Below are 18796 nucleotides of genomic sequence, written 5' to 3'. Positions count from 1 at the left end.
TGCCCTTCAGTCATGTCCCTGGAAGATAACAGCCTGGACTGTGCAGCACAGACTCCGGCCTCCGTAACCATAATGCTAGTAGGCCGTACAACGTCTAGGTTTTGAGGGAAGGGATCTACATCTCCCAAGCAGGGCGCCGACCAACGGCTTAGCGGAAGTGCGTGTGCCTCTCGTAATTACGGCGCTAAGGGAAAGCTCAGCGGAAGTCTCTCCGTCCCTCACAATCATGGCGCTTCCAAGGCTCGGCGGGAAGGCACCTGCCCCTCACAATCATGGCACCCCCAGGGCTCAGCTGGGAAAGCGTGTCCTTCACAATCATGGCGCCCCTCAGGGCTCAGCGGGAGGGCACCTGCCCCTCACAATCATGGCGCCCCCAGGGCTCAGCGGGAGGGGACCTGCCCCTTACAATCATGGCGCCGTCAGGGCTCAGCGGGAGGGCACCTGCCCCTCACAATCATGGCGCCTCCAGGGCTCAGCGGGGGAAGCATATGCACCTTACAATCATGGCGCCCTCAGGGCTCAGCGGGAGGGGACCTGCCACTCATTCATGGCACCCTCAGGGCTCAGCGGGACGGCACCTGCCCCTCACAATCATGGCGCCCTCAGGGCTCAGCGGGAGGGGACCTGCCCCTCACAATCATGGCGCCCCCGGCGCTCAGCGGGGGAAAGCATCTGCCCCTTACAATCATGGCGGCCAGAGCGGGGCGGGGCCTGCGAGGTAAAGTGCGGGCTTCCCCAGTACAAGCGCTCACGTGACCGGGAAGATGGCCGTCTTTCCCTGGTAAGGAAGAAGCGGCGGGTGGGCTGTGGAGGAGGACCGTCTGCTATGTCTGGGTCTGTGTCCGCGAGTGTGAGCGAGTGTGAGCGGCCGGCGACTGCCGTCTGCGTGCGGTGCTGGCGGAGTCTCCCGTTCTGTCCCTGCGGTGGTTTTGGCCACAGGATCCCCGGCCGCTGCCCGGGTCCGGAGGAGGCGCCTGAGGCGGGTCGGCGCCCGGGGCACCCCCCCCCCCGTCTCCCCCTCCCGGGTCTGGGTGACCCGGGACACCCGCCTGGCCTCTGGCCCAGCTCCCGGAGGACGCTGGGCTCCCCTCCCCGGAGAGCGGCTTCCGCGGGGCGCGCCCACATGCCCCTTGGGCTCGGGGGTGACCGCTTGGTGGAAGGGCCCCCGAGGCGCAGCTTCCCCCTGGGGCCCGGGGCGGGCTTTAGCGGGGCGGAGGCTTCCGTTGGGTTTTGGAGGGTGCATAGGAGCTCGCTGCAGGCGGGCCGGGCGTGTGTCCCGGCGGGTGGCTGCGGTGGCCGCGCTGCGTCTGCGGGAAGCCTGCGAGTGTGAGGGCCCCGCGGGACTCTCCCCCGCATCTGGGACGATCGTCGTCCGATCTTTCTTTCCAAATGGTGAGAAGTGGTTTGCCTTGAGCGAGTGAGTGAGTGAGCAAACGAGAGCGCGTAGACATGGTCAGATGCAACGGGGTTTTATGCTGGATCCGCAGGCAGCTGCCTTCCTCCTTCCCTGCAGCTGGCTCGCACTGCAGCGACTTCCTCCCGAGGCCTTGAGGCGCCAAATCGGGATTGGACGCCCCTGAGTTTCCTTGGATCCGGTCGTGCGAAGCACCTTTTAGGGTACGATTAAGACGTTAACATCCCAAATGAGAGACATCTGGCTTCAATGAACTTGTGTGGCCTTTTCGAGTGAGAAAATGCAGGAAGATGCTATTGTAATCTGTGCATCCCAGTAGGTTTTTACCTGTGGTCTTTTTAACATCTGGGGTCTGCAGAGCTGCTCGTTTGGCTGCGCTCCCCACATTTCTGTGGCATCATTCATCCTAACGCTTCCCGAGACTTGCTACTCTTTAAAGGGACCGAGGGGCGCCTGGGTGGCTCAGTCGGTGAAGCGTCCCATTCATGATTTCCGCTTGGGTCATGATCTCAGGGTCGTGACCTCCAGCCTTGCATCAGGCTCCGCACTCAGCGGGGAGTCTGCTTGGGATTCTCTCTCCCCCTCTGCCCCTCCTCTTGCTGGCATGCATGCACTCTGTTTCTATCTCTAAATAAATAAAAATTTTTAAAAAAGGGATCGAGTTTCAATCCTTGTTGTACCTGACATGGAGCTTGGCAGAGAGTAGGTGCTCAGTAATATTCCATGGGATGAATGGGGAAGCAGAAAGGGCCTCCAGAGGACAAATGTGTATGGTTAAACTTGACATTCACGGAGCCTTTTGTGGGTGCGCCAGGCACTATGTAAAGTGCTTAGTGCCTAACATCTCTATTAATCCTTACAACAATCCTATTTTTCAGAAAGTGGAGGCAGAGAGGGAAGCAGTTAAGTTTACCTAAAGCACAGTCTGCATCTTTGCAGAGGTTTGGAGCTCAAATACTGTGCTCCTAACCATCAGCAGCAGCTGGACCTCCATCCAGGCCCTGGGCTGTAGACTCAGGTGCAGGGCTCCCCAAACCCCACTGCGTTGTCACAAGCCTCCCCAGAATGGCTCTTTGCACCCACACTTCATTATCCCTGATTATGTTATATCCTGGGCTAACATCTGTGGTGTACAGTACGCTGTGGGTCACCTTTCGTATTTAATCCTGTGGTAAGAATGCCCATAAAAACGCCCGCTTTTGAGTCAAGAATTTTTTTTTTTTTAAGATTTTATTTATTCATGAGAGAGAGGGGCAGTCTCCATCCAGGGAGCCCAACGTGGGACTCGATCCCGGGGCCCCAGAATCACGCCCTGGGCCGAAGGCAGGCACTAAACTGCAGAGCCACCCAGGAATCCCTCAAGTCAAGAATTTCTATATCACTTGAAGACTTTTTGAGGAGTTGGGGTGGGGGGAGGGAGGGTATATCATGATTGTGGGAGAAGAAACTGGCCAGATGATGTCATTAGTCACTTAAAAATCACTTACAAATGAAAATAACCAGCAAAAGGTATTTGGTGGATTTCGGGATTTCCAGCATAAGGAGATTTACTTGCTAATGGAATTTCTATGCATCCATGATACCAGATGTAAGTAATTGGAAAATAGGGCGTGGTCAACCTTTAATGTGGGTATAAATCACTCTGGGGGCTGTGCTAACCTGGAGATCCCTATCTGTGGGGTTGCCACACTCCCCAGGTGATGCCCTTGCTAAGTGATCTGTGGGCCTCACTTTAGTAGCCAGCAGCTGGGCCCAGCCAGGAGCGCAGGTGGGAAATGATGGGTGGCTGCCAAGGATCCACGCCAGCCTTCAGCGTTGCTGGGAGCTGGTATTCATGAGGGATTTTGACCAGCTGCATGGGCTGGCTCTGTTCTGGGGCAAAAAAGCAAAATCTAGGGATTTTGAATAAATGCCCACTGGGGGGCACTGTTGGCCTTATCAAAGACCCAGGCCTTGAAGACCATTGCTGTAGCATCTCAAACTGGGAAACTGGTTAGGACCCAAGAATCAATTTGAGGAAAAGTAATGGAAGAAATGACTCAAGGATCAGCATATAGCTGTTTGACATGGAATTTCAAAATGGGTAAATGTTTTTTTTTTTTTTTTTAAGGTGTTTTTCAGAAGTATTTTTCTTCACCTCCCCTCAGCTTAAAAACAAAAATTATTTCAAAGCTTGGTCCTTTAAAGAGAAAATAGACAAAAGTAGACAATGGCTTAAGACTCTCAAGATGACCCACAGATGGCTGCAGAGCTCCTGCATCTGAGAGTCAGGCCAGCTCAGTTTGCTTGAGTCCCTAAGTACCTGCTGTTGTCACCTCAACTGTAAGCCTCAGCTTCTCTACCTGAAAAATGGGCGTAATGATAGCACCTGTGTCTGGGGGTTGGTTAAATGAGGAAGTGCTGGAGAAAGGGCTTGACCCGGATCCCTGTATACAGCAAGCACATAATAAATGAGAACTATTATTTTTATTTTGCGAATCCAGTCACCCTGTTCTTTTTTTTTTTTAATTGGAGTTCAATTTGCCAACATATAACACCCAGTGCTCATCCTGCCAAGTGCTCCCCTCATTGCCCGTCACCCAGTCACCCCAACCCCCGCCCACCTCCTTTCCACTACCCCTTGTTCGTTTCCCAGAGTTAGGTGTCTCTCATGTTGTGTCACCCTCACTGCACCTTGTTCTTTTTGATACCATGCATTTGTCAGCTGTTGGTTGATTTGTTAACAATCATGACAGGGATGAGGAGCCTTTGCAACTGAATTTCGGGTCGGATTCCATTTCCACTCATTCTAATAACCTTTCAAAATTCTGTTGATAAAGTTAAGAATGACCTGAAAGGAGGACAAGCATCGTTTGATTTTTAATCCTCTGTTATGGCTGTCATGGCTGCTGTTCCAATTTATTTATTCTTCAGGTCTTGGTTTATTTTATTTTTTTCTTGGTTTATTTTTTAAGTCAAGGATTGTCTGGCAGCCTATCAAAGGGAGCCTGGAAAGAGCATTTTGTATTTTTTTTAATTAATTTTTTTTTTATTATTTATGATAGAGAGAGAGAGAGAGAGAGAGAGACAGGCAGAGGGAGAAGCAGGCTCCATGCACCGGGAGCCCGATGTGGGACTCGATCCCGGATCTCCAGGATCGCGCCCTGGGCCAAAGGCAGGCGCTAAACCGCTGCGCCACCCAGGGATCCCGCATTTTGTATTTTTGAGAGATGAGAACTCAGTGTATGGTGAGTGTGACCGCAGAGACTAGGCAATATATCATGAATAGGGTTTTTTTCTTTCAAAATATAAAAAATAAAAATTAGAGATCCACCTGTATTGTTGAGCGGCCTTCCTCCCCTCCTGCTCTCAAAGCCACAGGTATTTAGAAAGGGATGGGAATGAAATGTCCTGGGGTCTCTGTTCTCTTGTCCTGAGTTGGGTTTCTGGGTTATTGGAGCTCGAGTCAGGCCTACAGGTTGCACAGTGCAGTTGGATTTGAACTCCTGCGCTCCACTTTGGGGTTCCGGCAAGTACTAATAAGTCGTGGGGCTGGGTGGGGGCGTGTTCAGGGCACTGGGAGGCTGAGGAGCAAGGTGACCCTGTGCCCCTTGGGACTGCGTGCTTTCCAAGTTTTTAAAAATGTTTCCCTTTGGATGAGCCATTCCGGCTTTTAATCACTTCTCTCTCCTTTTTTTTACGGGTGCTTATTCAAGAGCTCCCACAACGCTCGGCGTAGGGAGTGTCCTCACCCCCTGCCCCGCTTCATTGCTCATGGGTTCGGCCTCCCGCAGGGCACCCGCAGGTGAGCACGCTCCTGCGGAGCTGCCTGCCTGAGTGTGACCGGGATCACCTGGCCGTGTCCTGGCCCATGGTCCTCAGTCCCGAGCCATCTGAGGCCTCGCCAGCTTCTGATGCAGCCGCTGGTGCCTCCTGGAGGAGGGTTGGGGCTTCCTCTGCAGCTCTCCTGCCCTCACGGCAGTCACCTGTGACTGTCCCCCCCAAGGCAATGGCTTTTCTCATCTGTCTCGAAAAACCCTTCCTCGTTTCAAGGTATTTGTTACAGCAGCACCCCCACTTCTCAGTCCCAGTTACCTGCCTTAGTCCATTGGGGCTACTGTAAAAAAAAAAAAAAAAAAATCACAGATGTGGCAACTTCTAAACAAGAGGATTTGTTTCTCCTGGAGGCTGGAAGTCTGGGATCCTGACATCAGCACAGGGTATCTTCATGGGGTGGGGGGGCTCTCGGGGGTACCTATTCCCAGCACTGGTCCCACTCATGAGGCTCCTCCCTTATGACCCCTTCACTTCCTGAAGGCCCACCTCTATCTAACACCATCATTTTTGGGAGCAAGGATTTCAATGTGTGGATTTGGTGGTGGGGGTGGGAGCACAGACATTCAGACCACAGCGCCTCTTCTGTGCTAGCTGTCATACGGTTTCAATTCTACATGTATTTTAAATACCATAAATTATTCTTTACAGTCAATAATATGGTTTTATCCACACCTTTACATTTTATTATATATTATTTATTCAGTACATATGGGTACGTACGTATATATGTGCATATTACATATATCTATGTTTTTCAGTTGGGATCATTTTGTTTCTACACGTAGCTTTTTTAAAAAAATATAATTCTGCTATACATGCTGTTCTGTTTTTCTTTTTAAAGATTTTAGTTATTTATTCACAAGAGACACAGAGATGCAGAGACCTAGGCAGAGGGAGAGGCAGGCTCCCTGCAGGGAGCCCAATGCGGGACTCGATCCCAGGACCCCAGGATCATGACCTGAACCAAAGGCAGATGCTCAACCACTGAGCCACCTAGGCGCCCTCTTTTTTTTTTTTTTTTAAGACTTTATTTATTTATTTGAAAGAGAACATGAGCTGGCAGGGGCGGGGGGGGGGGGCGGCGGCGGCTGTTGAGTGGCAGGGAGAGGGAGAAGCAGACTCCCCACTGAGCTGGGAGACCAATGAATGGGGTTCAATCCCAGGACTCTGAGATCATGAACTGATCACCAACTGAGCCACCCAGGCGCCCACCACCACCCACAAATCCTCTTGTTTTCTTTGACAGAGAAACTACCCCTTAGGACTGCAGCGTAGTTTTAGTAGGTGTGGAATTTTTGGTTGGCATTTAATTTCTTTGCTACTTGAGCACATCATCCCTTTGTCTGCCGGCTCTCATCTCTGTGCTGAGACAATAATCGTTCTTTGAAAATACTGTGTCTTTTTCTTTTTTCTTTCTAAGAAATCCTATCTTTTAGCCATATTACTCAAAGCCCTAAGTATGGTTTCCAATTTGCTTTTGTACAGGGCCTGCGTGGGGCATAGGTGTTTCCTGAATCTGTAGCTGGTTGTCCTTGGTTTCCACTGTCATCCTTCAGATACTGTTTCTGCCCATCTTTTTTCTCCTCCCTCTGGGGTTCTAGTTGTACATGTGTTAGGCCTTCCCGCCCTGCCCCTTACTGCCTCTCACCCTCTTTGCCGGGCTTCCTGTCTGTTCCCCTTGTGCATCAGCATGGATTCTGTTTTACTTCCATCCTCTGATCCTGTCACAAGACTGATGAAAACCCTGTGCTCTTTGTCTACTTCCTGCCCAGCTTCTTTCTCTGGCTTTCTACAGCTCTTGTGAACACTTTGCAGGGAGCCCCAGGGCCAGATTTCTCACTTCTCTGCACCCTGTTCTCCTAAGAAGCTCTTCCTTCGGGCTCTGCTTGTCTAGGGGGAGGAGCCCGGGAGGAAAGTTGGCCTCACCTCACTGAACGCCCCTGGTTCTGGCATCTGGCCTTGCGGGTCCCGGATGCCTTTGAACTGAGTGTTAAAATTCTGTTGAGCATTTCTCAGACTGGGTAGAGGTACCTTCTGCTACAGACGGCCATATCCTTGAGGGAGTCTGAGCGAACAGTTCTGGTGTGTTAGATGTGTCCCTCAGCTGATCGTTTTCTGGGTTTTGCTGTTTGCCAGGCATTCCAGAAGCAGGAACTACAAGGCTGAGTTTGCGTCATGCCGCCTGGAGGCTGTGCCCTTGGAGTTTGGAGACTATCACCCGCTGAAGCCTATAACTGTGAGTTTGTCACGGGCCTCTCAAACTGCCATTCTTACTCCACGAAATCACAGGTTGGGTTCCTGGGGCTTTGCCGTTTGCTGGCAGTAGCGCTTTTGCCTGTTTATCTCCCACCATCGTGTTCATTCTGCCCTTTCTCCCACTTGCGAGGTTGTCACGAGCCATGGGCTGCCTTTATTTCTAATGGGGAGCTGTAAACCAAATACCTTCTAAACTTGCCCATGTGGAATATAAGAATCTCTCCGATGACTAGTTGAGGATGCTGTCCTTGGGTACCGTCTTTGTCGGCTTGTGAGTTAGTTAAAAAAACAAACCAGAAAGTGGGCAAGTGACATAGATGGTCCTTCGCTTCTGGGTTAGTGTCATTTGATCAGTAAGTAGTAGAAGCTACGTGCTTGTCATCATGTGTGGGATGAGGGCAATAGGCATAGACCACGGGTAGCAGGGACGTGACGTTCTGTAATGGCAGAGAGCCTGAGAATACACAGAGGCCGTTCCATAAGGCAGGGGAGCCTAGATGGAGCTTCTGCCTTCCAAGGCCCTGCCAGGCCCCGTGGGCTTGTGCCACCACGGCTGACCCACCAGTGGGTCGGTCTGTTCTCAGGAACTCACTCGCCTGGAGATAGACCTGGGCAGCAGCTCCAGGCTTGCATCCAGTGGCTGAGTGATGGCAGCAGCAGGGAGACTCTCTCCTCTGGCAGTTTCTGTTGCCCAGTTGGGTTCTGTGTCCCTTCCTGGCTCACTCTGGTGACTAGGGAGTAGAATGTGCTGGCTGATTGGGTGGGCACTACCCCACCCCACTAGGCCTGTGGGAGCTGAGAGTCGGGGAGGGTTGCCTTCCCAAAGAAAACACGACTGGGAGCCTGGGAGGTGGAGGCACAGATGCCAGGCAGACAGAATGACAGGTGTGCACTAGTAGGAGGCACTTGACCAAATCATCTGAGGTGGGTGTCAGACCCTCTGGGTTTAGGGCAAGGTCTTCAGGAAGATGCCCCTTGCTTTAAACACCCACTGCAAATTTGGGGGACCCCCAGGCCAACTGCATGCCTGACCAACTGGCTGCAAATCCAGGGGTTTCCCAAGATCTCCCTCAGGCTTGATAACTTGCTAGAACAACTCAGAGAACTCAGCAAAGCACTGTACTTAGGTTTTTATATAAAGGATACCAATGAGGGGCAGCCAGCTGAGGGAGACTTATGGTGAGGTCCAGGAAGGTCTGGGACCACAGCAAGCTCTGTGTCCTCTACCTGGGGACACATCATGTGTCCACCAACCAGGAAGCTCCACCGTCCACACTTCATCTTGGGGATTTAGTACGTAGGTGTGATGGCGTGATTCCCTGGCCACGTGGTTGCACCCGGTCTCCAGCCTCCCTCCCCTGAGGTCAGGCGGAGATCACCTGGTTGTGCCCATAGGCTTCGTCTTTCTCATGAGCAGCCACCATGCTGCAGTCCCTCAGCATAAACCCAGGTGTGACTGAGGGGCTCGTGAATGATGGCCACTCCAAGGTCTAGAGCCTCCTTTCCCAGAATCAGGGACGAAGGCCACTCAGGTCTCGAATCCCATCTTCTCCATCATTTGGAGTAGAACATCCAGTTCTCTCTCTCACTCTCTTTCTTTCTCTCAAGACGGGTTTTCCCCATCTTCCGATGGATACCTTCTCAGACTGGCCATTACTGTCCATCAGCCCTGGCCCCTGGGCTTTCATAGTTTCCTCATTTCAAAAGGAGAGTGGAGCCCAACTAGCCTTTCTGGATTTGGTCCTAAATTTTCAGCAGAGAAACTCTGGTTGGATCCTCTTGGTTCAGAGGGTCGGCCCTGGTCTGGTCTTCTGAAGTCGGGGAGAGTTAGAGGCCAGTGGGACAAGGACATGGCTTCACGTCCCAACACTCCGCTGTGCCCCCAATACTGACCAGCATGTGGCATTAGGAAGCTCTTCAAAAAAGGAAGGCAGGACATCCAGTACTCTGCAGTACTGGATGATGCAGCTCGGCAGCCCCATGATGACCGTCCCAGGCATGACAGCCCTGGGATCTCACGTCCCCTGGTTCATGACCCTCCCAGGACCTTGCACCTCATGAACGACAGGACTGTCTTGTGAAGATGCAGGTTCTGATGCAGTGGAGCTTAGGAGTCCGCGTTTTTGAACAGCTTCCAGGTGATGTGGATGCTGCTTCCCTGGGGAAGGCTCTGAGTAAGAGGGTCCTATGGGGATGCGGTTATGTCCCACCTCCTGAGTCCTCTAGGCCCCGTCTCCTCCTCCCGCCAGCGCCCCCCACTGCCTTCCCTTCCTCCACAGCTGGGTTCTGAGTCATGTCAGATTGTCACAAAAACGTAAGCATCCCTGCTCAGGGCAATGGTCACTTCAGCCAAGGGAATGAGGGAAAAACGCAGGTGAGTGTTTCTCTGGGAAAAGTCTTGGGGAACTTGTACTTTACCTGCTCGTGGTTTTCCCCTCAGGTCACAGAGTCAAAGACCAAGAAAGTGAGCCGGAAAGGCAGCACGTCTTCCACGTCCTCCTCGTCCTCCAGCTCCGTGGTGGACCCGCTGAGCAGCGTGCTGGATGGGACTGACCCCCTCTCCATGTTCGCAGCCACTGCTGAGCCCGCAGCCACGGTAACACTGCCCACGGGGGTCCGTCTGGGGGCAGGGTGACTTTTCATCTTTTTGTTTTTTAATTGGCACAAGGGTGTTATGTCTGTAACAGTTCAGATGATCCACAGGCCCACAGGGTCCTGCTTATGGAGGCCGCGTCCCCCACTTAGAGGCTGGTGCGGTTCCTGGAAGCTTCTTCCTTTCTTTATTAAGCCACTTCAAAATTCATTCTTGGTTTTCATTTCACCCATAGTGATTCTTCTTCTTTTTTCTAATTAGGTAATCATGTAAGTAAATCACTGGTTTTGCATGTAAGGGAGTCAAACCCTGCCAGTGAAGCCCTCATCCTGTTGGCCTGCCTTCGAGGTCATCAGTGATCAGTGTTTTCGGCGTCCACTTCTATCACTTTTTTTGTGTGTATTTTCATAGATATAGACATAGGGTAGTTTTTGAATATCTACACACATCTTCCCATCTGAGTAACAACCACAGCAGTAATAGGATTTCCTTGCTGCAAGGTGGGCATTGCTCAGTGTGTTCCTAGTGCTCACGCTGCTGTGTGGCAGGTGTTCTGAGGAGGCCCATGTGGAGGAAGATCAAGTATACGCTGGACTTCAGACCCAGCCAGGCTGACTTCACAGCTCACACTCTGAGCCATCATTCTGTGCTGGCATTGTCCACATCGTTTACTTTTTTTTTTTTTTAATGTAAATTGAACTATAGTTATACTTCCCCCCGCCCCCCAACTTGACAAAGTATCTGGGAGAACTTTCTGTGTTTGTACTTAGGGAGCAGGCTTTTTTTTTTTTTTTTTTAAGATTTTATTTATTTACTCATGAGAGACAGGCAGAGACATAGGCAGAGGGAGAAGCAGGCTCCCTCTAGGGAGCCTGATGTGGGACTTGATTCTAGGACCCCTGGATCACGACCTGAGCCAAAAGCAGACGCTCAACCACTGAGCCACCCAGGTGCCCCTGGGAGCAGTCTTTTTATTTTGAATGGCTGCATTGCATCCTAAAGAATGAGTAGTACCTCCTTGATGCTAGACACATGGACTGTTTCCGGTGTTCCCTCATCTCGGCCATGGGCCTTTAACAGATCCATGTCTGGGTACACACGTGCTGGATTTCAGTGGATAATTTCTTTTTTATTTTATATTTTTAAAGATTTTATGTTTAGGTAATCTCTACACCCAACATGGTGCTCGAACTCCCAACCCCAAGATCACAAGTCACACATTCAACCAACTCAGCCAGCTAGGCACCCCCTGCAGGATAACTTCTTAGAAGCACAGTACTGGGCTACAGCAATGTGTATATCAGGTTTTGAGGCTACTGCTGTATCATTTCCAGAAAGGCTTCACCATGTGATAGGACCACCAGCAGGGCCTGTCTAACCATGTCCTTGCCAACTGGGATAGTACCGTGCATTGTAACTCTGCCATTTTGGTGGTCAAAAAATGATCACTTGCCATGTGCCTTTCCTTGATTCTTAAATGAGTTTGAGTGTCTTTTGATCGGTTTATTAGCCATTTGTGGTGAACTGGCCTGAAAAATATTTTATCCACCAAACCTTTAGACAGATCTGTTTTATTCTGCAGTGAGGGACTGTCTGCCTTCTGCTTAAACTTTTTTCTTTAGCTTTGAGATATAATTGACGAAATTGTTAGACATCTAAGGTGTCAACATGATGAGTTGTTATTTTTTTTAAAGATTAATTTAAAGCATGAGTGGAGGTGGGCAGAGGGAGAGAGACTCCCGTTGAGCTTGGAGCCTGTGGTGGGGCTCCATCCCACGACCACCACAAGATTATGACCTGAGCCGAAACCAAGAGTCAGCCATTTGTGACTGATATTTCTATACACTGTGAAAACACTTCCACCATCAAGTTAGTTATTACATCTGTCACCTCACATCATTACCTTTTTTTTTTTTAATTTGGTAAGACCATTTAAGTTTTACTTTCCTAGCAAATTTCAGTTTTTACTATACTGTGTTATCAACTACAGTCACCTTGTTTGCTTTTATTTTGCTTTTAAAGACTGAAATGATACTGTGGCTGAGAACTTGTCTTGCCTTTTTTTAGGACAGCTCTAGAAAGAGACGAGACAGAGATGAGAACTCCATCGTAGGATCAGACTTTGAGCCCTGGGCTAGCAAACGAGGAGAAATCCTTGCCCGGTACACCACCACGGAAAAGCTCTCCATCGTGAGTACCAGTACACTCTTCTCCCAGGGCCTGCTTCAGACTTAGTAGTAATTTCTTTTTGTTACTGTGATTCTGCCTTTTTTGTGTGTGTAGGATTTTCCCCCATGTCAAGCATAGGGAAAATTCTGATGCCAGTTGGGTGTCCTGCAGCTCAACTCCTTTCTGACACAGAGAGATGCCTGGAGATTGCATCAGTTCCCACAGGTTAAGGGCCTGGTCCCTCAATGCTTTCTCCCACTTCACAAGCCTGGCCATCTGGCTGTGCATCAGATTCCCACCACCTCCTCCTTGGGTTCGGTTAACTTGCTGGGTGGCTCCCAGAATTCAGGAAGCCAGTTTACTCACTAGATTACAAAGATACTGAAGGCCTTGAATCAGCATCCACTTGAAGAGGCCTCATTGCATAGACACGATTGTTTAAATCATTGGCCATTGGTGACTAGTTCAACTTCCAGGCCCTCTCTCCTCCCTGGAGAAATGGAAAGTTCCAGCCCTTTAATCACGTTTGCTTCCCTGGGAAACCAGTTCCCAACTTTAGGTGGATCCAAAAGTCAATTAACATAACAGAAAATACTTTGCCACTCAACACTTAGGGAATTCCAAGGGTAGTAGGAGCTTCTGTGCCAGGAACAGGATCCAGACCAAATACTGATTTCTTATAAATTGCAGCATTGAAGTTAATGTTGCCCCAACTCCTGCGCTCTGTGTGTCTCCCTCATTGTGCCAGCGTTAGTTGGGAGAAAAATGTACTGATTGGTTTCTCAAAAAATGGGCTAAGAATCAGGGCTCTGGCACAGTTCAGAGGAAGAATTGGAACAGCGGAGCCTCATCTCTGGGGAGGTCTGAGTTAGGACGTGAGGATCCCGCCACGCCAAAGAAGGTTTACTTCTTGCTGTAGCTCAGGTGTTCCAGAACTGGAAGTTTGCTGTTTCTTTGGGTGGCCTTGAGGCAACGTCATTGGCTTGTGCTGGGGGCATATGTGGGGGAGAGAGAGAGAGCTGACCCTGGATCCAGCAAGTGGCTCCTGTGGTGAGAGGCTTCGAGCCGAGCCCAAACAAGGAAAGAGTAATGCCTGGGTTATTGAGGTCAAGGTTCAGGAGCTTATAACTGAAGCCTTTGCTAGTGACAGATGCAAGAGTGATGCTTCTCTCTTGACACTGAAAAGCAGCCCAGAGGTGGGTAGTCCAGGGCTGGTTGGGCAGCTCTTTCTGCCCTGCTGCCCTGCTGTGATCAGCATCCCCTCGTGGCCACATTGTTAGGAGGAGGAGGGAAAGTGGGATGCACCCTGGGTCATTTGAGGACCTCTCCCAGAGTCCCCTTCCACACACACCTTATCACACTTGTCTTGAAGGTTGTCACAGGCCAGACACAGGTGGAAGGGAAGCCGGGAAATGGTGACCAGTGTGCCCATCAGAAATCGGGGCCGTGCATAGGGAGGAAAGAGTGAGCCTGTTGGGCATCTGGGAAGGCTCTGCTATGATGTCTCTCCACTCACTTCCTCTCAGGGCTTGTACTAGGGGAGCAGGGTGCAGGCAGAGTGGCTGGACTGGTGGTTTAGTTCTAATTTTCTGAATGCATTGAGTCATTTTAGTGCAGTGATTTTTTTTTTTTTTTTTCAACCAAGAGTAATTTTATGCCTCCCAGGGGACACGTGGCATTGTCTGGAGGCATTCTTGGTTGTCACAACTGTGGGGGTATTACTGGCATCTAGCAGGTAGAGACCGGGGACACTGCTAAACATCCTCCAGTGCCTGGGGGCTGCCTCCACACAACAGGATTTTCTGGCCTGTAATGTCAGTAGTGCCAATGTTGTGAAACCCTGATTTAGAGAACCTGAATACTACCCCATGATGTCCCTTGGCCTGAAAATTTTGCCATTTCTTGGCATCCTGGATTGTGTATTAATTTGAAACTCCAGTGGTTTCCAGTGAGCTGTGTTTTCCTCCTTTGATTAAATATTTTCTATTTCTCATTTGGATCAGTAAGTAGTTCTGTTGGAAACCAAAGGGTCATGTTGTCATGGTGCTACCTGAGTAATTAAGTACCTTATGAGGTTTTCTTGTTGTCATTGCAGAAACTAGTAAGTTTTGATAAATAGTAACAAGTTATTTTTGCCTCTGCAGAATCTGTTTATGGGATCTGAAAAAGGTGAGTTTTTGCTGTTGTTTCTATCTTGAAGGGGAATCCTCCCATAACCATTCATATAATTTTACAAAGAAAAAAAAATGATTGTGAAATCCAGTCTGGTGTTTAATTCCATGAAAGCTGTTATTGCCTAGATTATACATATTTATGTGATGAGTGGGGGGTGGGGGGAGAGACCAAAGTGACTAAGAGTAAAATATCAGCTCACTGGTTTTAGCTATAGAGCAATAGACTCCACTCCAAGTACCTCCTCAGCAGCTGGGAAACAGTTAAAACTCTCCTTTTCAGAGCTCTTTTACTTTGGTCTTTATCCCTTGTGAGAAGGCAGATGCGCTGGGGACAGGAGCAGTCTCAGCAGCCACTGGTCCCTGAACACTGCAGTCCTCAGTTTCTTCTGCCAGGACACAGGGTCAGAAGCTCTGCACCATTTTGCCTCAAGCTAGCTGTGCAACAGGGTCACCGGAGCAACTTTTATCCAAATAGACCCCTGGGCCCCACTCCACTTACTGAATTTATCTTGAGGAGTAAGATCCAGCTATTGCATTTTTTAAAGATTTATTTCTTTATTTGAGAAAGAGCACACGTGCATGCGGTGTTGAGGGCAGGGCAGAGGGAGAGAGTCCTAAGCAGACTCCTTGCTGAGTGCAGAGCTCAACGTGGGGCTCAGTCTCACGATCCTGAGATCACAGCCTGGGCTGAAACCAGGAATTGGATGCTTAATTGACTGTGCTACCAGGGCACCCCTGGGAAGTGCTTTTTTGAAGCTCCCAGGTGATTGGGAGGCAGCTGACACAGCTCACGTACCACTGGGATGCAAATCACTAGTATGGCAGATTCAGCTCTCCCCTTTCTCTGCACGTGCGGGCAACACTTTAGTAATCAAGAGAGTGGGAGCACCTTTGGTAGGGCTGTAATGTGGACAACAAACCACGAAAAAGTAAATCATACTGTTCCATGTCTGCCAGTTTGGAAAGACCAGAAAGACTGAGTCTTTCTCAAGATGAGATTACTTGCTGTTGAGGAGGTAATAGTAACAGGAGCTCTAATGCTGTCAGTGGGAGGGTAAAAACCACTGTATAAAGCGCTTCTGTGATATCTATTAAAAATGAAGTTGGGCCAGCCCTTTGACCCAGCAATTCTACTATTAGGATACACTCTAGATCAGAAATCAGCAAACTGTGTCCTGCAGGCAGGTCTGGCCCCTGTTTAAGTTTGTAAATAAAGTTTTATTAGAATACAGCCGTACCAGTTTGGTAACCTATTGTCTGGCTGCTTTTGTGCTGTGATGGCAGAATTGAGTAGTTAAAACAGAGACTCTTTGACTCACAAAACCTAAAGTATCTTGGTCCTTTTCAGAAAGGAAGCATTTTTCCAACTCTACCCAAACCTATGTTTTTCTTAAAGTGTGGTCCAAGGGCTAGTAGCATTGACATCACCTGGGAGTCATTAGACGTGCAGAGTCTTAGGCTCTGCCAGTCTTTTTTTTTTTTAAGATTTTATTTATTCATGAGAGACACACTGAGAGAGAGGCAGAGGCAGAGGGAGAAGCAGGCTCTGTGCAGGGAGCCCGATGTAGGACTCGATCCCAGGACTCCGAGATCACGCCCTGAGCCAAAGGCAGATGCTCAACCGCTGAGCCACCCAGGTGTCCCAGGCTCTGCCAGTCTTACTGAAAATCAGAATCCACATGCTAACTCATCTGAGTGATTCCTGTAAAAGTCTGAGAAGGCACTGCCCTGAAGAAACGTGCGTATATGAACCAGGAGACACAGAAACGTTCATAGCAGCGTTGTTCACGGTAGCCCCAAACAGGAGATAACTCAAACATCCATCAGCAGTAGAATAAGAAATGCACTGTGGTGTAGTCACACGGTGGAAAATAAACAGTAGGGCACCAGCTCTGTGCAACAACAAAGGTCAATTTTATCGACTAAAGATAATGGTGAATAGGAAGCAAGGCCGTATCGGCCTGGGTGGTGGTCCCAAGGTGTTTTGGTTATCTGTTAAAATATACACGTGTGCATTTTCTCTATGTATTATATTTCAAATTGAAGGAAAAGTAGAAATGAGGTAAAAGAAAAACATTATTTGGAAACTTGTAGTCATTCATTAGTAATTAAATAACTGTACCATGCTCTCAGCCTGACCCCAGACAGATCTTTGAGTTTATACCAGATCTAAAAAGCCGGTGCCTTCAAAGAATGAACTTCCGTTCCTGAGAGTGAGTTTGGGTGGCAGGAGGAGGACCTCAGATCTAGAACAGAACAGAAGCCCCTTTCAGACGGGGGAAGGTTTCTGAGTTGAGGGGTGCCAGAGGGCCAGCTGGCAGCTGGATGGGACGGCAGACATCTGTGCTGACAGGTGATGGGAGGAGGCCTGGCCAGCCCCGTTTGCATGGAGAGAGAGCTTTGAAGCCCTGGTGCTGGGCAGACAGTGAGGTGGTGGTTTTAGGAGCAGAGTACAGTCCTGCGCTGAGGCTGAGAGGGCCTTTTGTTGGTGGAAGACAATTGCGTGATGGATTTTTGGCATCCTTCTCTCTTCTGGCTTTCTTTAGGAAACAAATGATTCAGTGAAAAGTTTGTAAATATCCAGTGGAGGGGAACCACTTCGAGGCTGGCCCGAATGGTTAGTCCGAGGCTCAGCAAAAACGTTGCCAGTGGGACTTTTGTGAAAACGACATCCTTATATAACCATCTCAGAGTTGTCTGTAATGAAATTGTTCTGTGCCCTCCTTATTCACGATGAATAAAGTGTAGAGTGAAAGATGCCGTCCCCTGGGGTTGTGGGTGACAGAGAAAGCCACCTGTGTGACATGAATCCATTCCGTTTAGGCAAAGCCGGGACTGCCACATCCGCAATGTCAGAGAAGGTTCGCACCAGGCTGGAGGAGCTGGATGACTTTGAGGAGGTGAGTGAGCAAGTCATTTGCTGAGCGCGGGGAGGGTCGGCGCTTTAGTTTCCTCTGCCAAGTGAGCTGCGTCCCAGTGGCTGCTCTTTGATTAATTCCCAAGCCTTGCATTGTGCTCATTCCTCCCGAGGCACCAACCGATCCAGGGAAAGCTGCCAGTGGTGCAGTTGGCTGAGCACACAGGAGCTGCCCTGGGCTGGTTTTCTGAAGGCGTCTTGTCACTGCGATGCCTAGCACACCCGGGTTGTGTGGGGACAGGGTCTAATTGGAAAAGCCAGCTGGAGCCACCTCCCTGGGAAGCGCCTCGCATAGTATAAAGATCATACCTTGTACAGAGGCTGCGTGTAGCTGCTCTGCTGGCTTGCAGAAAGGAATCTTTCAGAAAATCTGCTTTTAGAGAATGTGACTCCTTTGCCAGCTCTTAAAAATTGGTAAATTTTGCATATAAATCCAAATGTGTGTGTATGTGTACCTGTATACGTATGTATCTATATATTTTGAATTCCGCCTGAAAACTATGGGTACACGTTCCTGCATTTAACCAGGGCCTGTGCCATCCAGGTTCTATAGTCCTTCCTGTCCCGATTCACTCATGAACACCCTAGCCTGGCCCCTGGCGTCAAGTGAGTTTGCATCCTCTGGAATGTCACTTAGAGAAGCTGCCCTAGCATCCTAGTAAGGATGTAAGTAAGACAGACTCTGGAGCCAGGCAGTCTGAGTTTGAATCTTGGCTCTACCGTTTGGCAGTTCCAGGATTTGGGGCAATGCGCTTAACAACTCTGTGCCTCAGTTTGATTATCTGTAAAATGGGGGATGCTGTCTAATACCTGCCTCTTAGGGTTGTTATAGGAATTAAATAAGTTAACGTATATGAAGTGCCTATACTCAGCACCCAGCATGTGCTGTGAGTGTTCATTGTTGTCACCACTGGCTTACCCTGATTCTGGAGGCCCTAGCTGATTAGCAGGGTGCCCTTGGGCATTCCCCTTTCCTATCTCCACTTCCCTAAATAGAACATGGGGGTAACCAATATGGTTGTATGGACCGAATGGTGATGCTTTGAAATCCACAAAGGGCCGTGTGGTGGCAGGAGCCATCGCTCTGTCCTGCATCTTGTCCCTTGGTTCAAGGTCCTTCCAGCTCTGAGACCACAGCTGCTGGGTGCTCAGCAAAGTCTCTTAGTCTGCTACCTTATTTCCCAATTCAGAAGGAACACATTTTGAATTAAGGTGCCCGGGGAGCCTTGGTCTGTGTATCCTCAGCCAACCTTGGCGGGCAGGAGGGGAACTGCTGAGCATTTGAATCAAAGCTCTTCAATCTGAATGTCACTTGAGCTGGCGTCAGTTGCAAATGGGGGCTCTGTTGAAGAACACGGTGACATTACCCTGAACCCAAGGGCACAGCGGTCTGGAACCAGGAGCTAGAGAATCACTCAGACACCTAGGCATCTGTCCTCTGCCACTCAGTTCTCTGT

At 49.6% G+C, this 18796-nt stretch overlaps 1 protein-coding gene across 6 annotated transcripts in view; it reads left to right on the top strand.

Moving 5' to 3' along the window:
* The first annotated feature begins 211 nt into the window (after positions 1-211).
* Positions 212-18796, top strand: part of VPS35L (VPS35 endosomal protein sorting factor like) — a 115611-nt gene continuing 97026 nt past the window's right edge. For 4 of the 6 annotated variants that reach the window (XM_038540214.1, XM_038540213.1, XM_038540212.1 and 1 more), the window contains exons 1-7: positions 212-781; positions 1514-1617; positions 7367-7466; positions 9927-10082; positions 12147-12269; positions 14393-14417; positions 17246-17322. In XM_038540214.1, the coding sequence (XP_038396142.1) occupies positions 227-781; positions 1514-1617; positions 7367-7466; positions 9927-10082; positions 12147-12269; positions 14393-14417; positions 17246-17322 (1140 nt within the window). In that variant the 5' untranslated portion in view covers positions 212-226. The remainder of the gene's footprint in view (positions 782-1513; positions 1618-7366; positions 7467-9926; positions 10083-12146; positions 12270-14392; positions 14418-17245; positions 17323-18796) is intronic. The other 2 variants (XM_038540217.1, XM_038540215.1) reach the window with 1 other exon arrangement.

Source organism: Canis lupus, chromosome 6, assembly GCF_011100685.1.
Source record: "Canis lupus familiaris isolate Mischka breed German Shepherd chromosome 6, alternate assembly UU_Cfam_GSD_1.0, whole genome shotgun sequence".
NCBI lineage: Eukaryota > Metazoa > Chordata > Mammalia > Carnivora > Canidae > Canis > Canis lupus.
The sequence above is the reverse complement of the archived record's forward strand: the minus strand, read 5'-3'. Positions and strand labels throughout refer to the sequence as shown.